This window comes from Vicia villosa, linkage group LG3, assembly GCF_029867415.1.
Source record: "Vicia villosa cultivar HV-30 ecotype Madison, WI linkage group LG3, Vvil1.0, whole genome shotgun sequence".
Classification (NCBI taxonomy): domain Eukaryota; kingdom Viridiplantae; phylum Streptophyta; class Magnoliopsida; order Fabales; family Fabaceae; genus Vicia; species Vicia villosa.
This window is the reverse complement of record NC_081182.1, coordinates 15,466,948-15,471,997: the sequence shown is the minus strand read 5'-3', so window position 1 is coordinate 15,471,997 and position 5,050 is coordinate 15,466,948. Positions and strand designations below refer to the sequence as shown.

The 5,050-nt window shown below is 34.1% G+C and overlaps 1 protein-coding gene across 1 annotated transcript; it reads right to left on the bottom strand.

Moving 5' to 3' along the window:
• Nucleotides 1-629: 629 nt before the first annotated feature.
• LOC131660409 (bifunctional dihydrofolate reductase-thymidylate synthase-like) lies at nucleotides 630-4,723 on the bottom strand. Its single transcript, XM_058929654.1, has 12 exons — nucleotides 4,442-4,723; nucleotides 3,783-4,309; nucleotides 3,295-3,694; nucleotides 3,179-3,223; nucleotides 2,881-2,946; nucleotides 2,655-2,716; nucleotides 2,489-2,563; nucleotides 2,233-2,398; nucleotides 2,014-2,137; nucleotides 1,636-1,742; nucleotides 1,343-1,506; nucleotides 630-981 (listed from the first exon to the last, which is right to left on the bottom strand). Exons 2-11 carry the CDS (start codon nucleotides 4,217-4,219, stop codon nucleotides 1,396-1,398), a joined length of 1,593 nt encoding a protein of 530 aa, XP_058785637.1. The 5' UTR covers nucleotides 4,220-4,309; nucleotides 4,442-4,723; the 3' UTR covers nucleotides 630-981; nucleotides 1,343-1,395.
• Between the last annotated feature and the right edge of the window lie 327 nt (nucleotides 4,724-5,050).

Below are 5,050 nucleotides of genomic sequence, written 5' to 3'. Positions count from 1 at the left end.
TATATATATATATATATATATATATATATATATATATATATATATATATATATATATATATATATATATAATAGAATAGAGGGATTCGATGTTAATATAATTATTCGAATATCCACCCCACATATATAAATGTAAATATTCAGAATATATATTTTTTTAAAATTCTCAAAATATATTATGAATTTCATATGATGAGTATTATACAAAAAATATTTTGAACTATATCTAGATCAAACTAAAATATATAAAAAAAAAATTATTATAAAAACGGAAATACAAATAATACAATTTCTTTTAATAAAAAAATTTAAAGTAATTTTAGAAATACATCTATCAAACATGTTTTTCATTTCCTCATCTTCAAAACAATTTTCAATAAGATTTCCTAACATGTGTTAATTTATTTTATTCTTTGAAACAGTTATATAAAATTGATTTATTGATTTATAAAATAATTTTGTAAAAACAAAAACTCATTCAAATAAGCCCTACATTTGCTTTAGTGGAAATATTTAATGTGTTTTAAAAAATATAATGTGAAAATTGTTAAAACTTTTAACAATTTTCACATTATAGATTTTCTTATTTATCATTAGATAAATAATTTTCAATTCATGACACTTGACCAATATCATACATACCCACTACTTCATAAAATGGAGTTGTTTTGGGCGACATTTTTGTCTCTTTCAGATTAACTAGCATAAAAATTAAAGCATTTGGCAAACGGCTTTAAAGCTCATTAGTTACTAGTTAGTACTTTTGGGGAAATAGAAATGTCTTAACCCTATGCTCTATAGCTCCCATTGAAACACTTCCTAATAATAACTACCTATGCTTCCAAATCCAGTTGAACATGTGAATCCATTCTCAAGATGGGCACATGTGAATCCATTCTCAAGATGGGTTCTGGTGTACACAATTTCTGTTAAACTATAGGTATGACTTCTGTTACTCCATAATTAAATCCATTTGTTGTGCCTGAAACATTGAATATGCAAGGTTTTAAAATTGACATGATAATTAAGTTACAGGTAAGACAAAAAGTGAACCACAGATGCCTAAGCATTCTCTATAATTCTTTCAAACAGATGATAATTAATAATGTACTTGTAGATGATTATTGCAAAACCAGCAATTAACAGGTATAATGAAACTAGCACCATGCTCTGTGGCAAACTCAGCTGTGGCATTTATCATGTCATGCAACACTTGAGCAAGCATGCTCACCAAGGCTCTGAGCTCATTGACCATAAGAAAGAAAGCACCGATCCACACTCTATAATAACTGAATCACCTTAATGATAAACAAACACCCAACAAAACTAAATTGCATACTTGCCTCATTTCAAATAGCAGAAACAACCTGAAGTAGGGACTAAGATCTCCCTTATTTTAAACAGCCATCTTCATCTCAATCTTCTGGTGAGGATCATAGTCAATGAGTTTGAAATCAGTAGCCACAAAAGAATCTATATCTTTCTTCATTGAATTGATTTTTAAAGTCTGCATGGGAGTCAGTTTAGTCAGCATGTAAACGAGTAACCGGGCACAAATTTATAGTAATAAATGGTAAAAACAAATAGTGTGCCTAACTACATAAAAGCAAATTATTTTCTTAAACATTACACATACTGGAAAAGGTTTTGGCAGGTTATGAAGCTGCTCCTGCAAAGGCCTCACATGAGTTTGATAAACATGCGCATCCCCAAGAACATGGATAAAATCACCTGGAACAAGGTCTGACAAGAAAAAAATATAATATAAGAATCGATGGTTTCAATTTCAAATTAATTCTTGATACCTTTAGAGATATTATGATATCAACCCAATAAAATTTTGAATCCCAAGTCCAACAACACCCAAGCTAATTCATCAACAACTAAAAACACCAATGACTGAGTCAATTGATTTCATTAAATCATGTGACAAGTATTAGATCCAAAGACCATCTGCCCCGAAATTTCTCTTATTGGTCTGGCCCATAGAAGATGCTTAGATAAGTTTGCATACCACAAATATGAGCAATCATGCATGTAAGGAGGGCATAAGATGCAATGTTGAATGGCACACCCAGGCCCATATCAGCAGATCGCTGATTCATTTGACATGATAACTCCCCATTTGCTACATAGAACTGCAAATTTTAAAATTTAGAGTGTAAATTATTAGGATAGGAGACTAGAGGTATGGAGAGAATTTTCAAACAGAAACCCAAATAAAGTTGCATACCTGTGCAGACATGTGGCAGGGTGGAAGTGCCATCAATTTAAGATCTGCTGGATTCCATGCAGAGAGAATGATCCGTCTATCATCAGGATTATGCTTTATCTTGTTGATAACATCTAAAAGCTGATCAACTCCTTGGCCGGTATAGTCATTATGCATGTTAGTATACCTATAAAAGGTAAGATGGGGAATAAAGAGCATATTACAACATAAGTAGTCTATTAACCCACTGGAAAAAATGTATAACAAATCCAAGTACCTGGCACCAAAGTGCCTCCACTGAAACCCATAAACAGGTCCTAAGTCACCCTCCTCCCTCTCTGACAAACCAATGCTGTAATAAATGTAAAGCCACTCAGTAAATACAAGAAGAGACGTGTACAGTTTTGTATTTAAAAGTTTCAACAATTAACAATCATGTTCACCTATCAAGGAATTCTCTGGATGCATTATCATCCCATATATGAATGCCTTTTTCCTGTAACACCTGTGAATATAAGTATGGGTTATATAGCATGCTCACAATAGCGCTCTGCCTCTGTCAAACCAAAGCTCAGATAACATAAAATACCCCAGTTCCATACACCATAGTGACTAAGAAAGTTGAGTATTTTATATGTGTATGGATAAGCTCGATAAAAGATATAATACCTTGGCATTTGTTGAGCTACTGATAAACCAAAGAAGTTCTTCAACAACTCCACGCCAAAATACTCTCTAGCAATCAAATGTAGATGTCACTTTAACTTTTTTATCAAAATATACAAATAGATATTCCTCTTCTCCAATAAAGACCGAGAGTGCTATGCAAACAAATAAGTAAATAACAAAAGCAACTCTTCCTCAATAAAGACCGGAAATCAATGAACAAAAAAATTAGTTATCATTAAAATTAAATGTTATTTTACACAGTTGATTAACACAACTTAAACCATAATCTTTGACATACCTTGGTTGTTAGAAGAGGAAAGCCTCTGCGCAGATTGAACCTCATCTGTGGAATTATTACATACAACGTAAGCATATAAATTGCATCAACCCACAGTACACTAACTGAAAGTTTACCTGGCAACCAAATTTTGACAAGGTTCCAGTCCCTGTCCTATCACCTTTGGAGGTACCTTGAGATATGATTTCTTGAACCAGATTAAGATACCCGTACTCCTCATGCCTCTCAAAGACTATTTTCGGAAGAAAAGAAAAGTTTTGAACCTCAAATTTTTTAGAAGCCGGTTTATTATCAATAGGTGAATCAGTATTCTGACTCAAGGACTCTGCTACAGAACTTCTTACACGCACATAAGTGGTGAAAGAATATCGGATGTTGTTTTCCACCTTAGGAAAAGATGAGTACCATGGCCGAAATACAGTGAAATCAATTGGCGGCATAAAAGTGTCACACTCAATGCTTGTGTGAATTTCTGTGATATGGATAGCTTCACATTCAGGTGCATTGAGAGCATCTCTATACACCAAAATAACGATATGTAAGTCTATAACCGAGAAAATACTAAACTTGAAAAGAAACAAGGAAAGACAAAACACCGAAATACCTAAATATTTCACCACCCCCAATAACAAATATTTTCTCAATTGAAGTGCAGTAAGGAGAAGCAGCTAAAAGTTCCAATGCAGTAGACATACTTCCACATACAACAACATCTTCCGCTGCTTTAACATCAAAACTACCCGAGCGAGTCAAAACAACATTAAGACGACCAGGAAGAGGCCTGAACCGAAGAGGGATACTCTCCCATGTTTTTCTTCCCATAACAACGGCATTCTTCTTCCCGGATTCGTTAGTCGTCGTAGTTATCTCTTTGAAAAACTTGAGATCGGTAGATAATCTCCATGGCAACTTTCCATCCTTACCAATGCCCATATCTTTGGTGGCAGCCACTACCACTTGGTAAGTCCTCTGTAGGTTAGGCATTGGGTTGATACCACCATTTCCATTTCCGTTGAACATTACAGAGGAATCAGCAGCCATAGCAGAACTTCGAAACCGTGATAATTTTAAAGATTGCTTTTGATGAAAACAGGGACTGCACAACCAATTCTTTTGGAAGTGCAGTGCAATCTGAACCCCGAAAAGTAAATATTATGAAATGTATGAACAATAACTTGCTAGAATACACAAGAACAAACCCAAAAAAATTCAAGATTTCGGCATGAATTGAAGAAGAGGAAATTGAAGAACGACGAAACTAACCGATATGAAATTGAGGCGCGAAATTTTGAAATGGAGATGAGGTGAGAGTGAGTGAAGATGGAGATTTGTGTTCTGACTTGAGATAGTTGTGGGCGGAGAGATGAAACGGAGATGATGAGTAGAGATGACGACGGCGAGAAACTGGCGCCGGTACGACGGCGACGATAGAGATGACAACGGCGAGAAACTGGCGCCGGTACGACGGCGAGAAACTGGCGCCGGTACGACGGCGAGAAACTGGCGCCGGTACGACGGCGACGATAGGGTTTTGTTGAAAGTTTGCTACAGTTTGTGTTAAAAGAGTGATATACAACACAAGTACACAAGTGCGTTTTGTTAGGTACAGTACAAAATTGATTTAAGAATGGAAATTAAACAAAACTGCCACACAAACCAAAAGAAAATACCATATTGCCACGTGTTAAAAAAAAATACCAAAATGTCATTTTTACTGTTTAGAGTCGAACAGAGAGGTTCGCCACCCTTAACTAGCTTTATTTTTGTTTTTTTATTTTAAATAAAGTTTTTTAATTTATTAATATTATTAATTAAATATTTAAACTATTATGTAAATTTAATATAATAGTTAAATATTATTTTAATTATTTC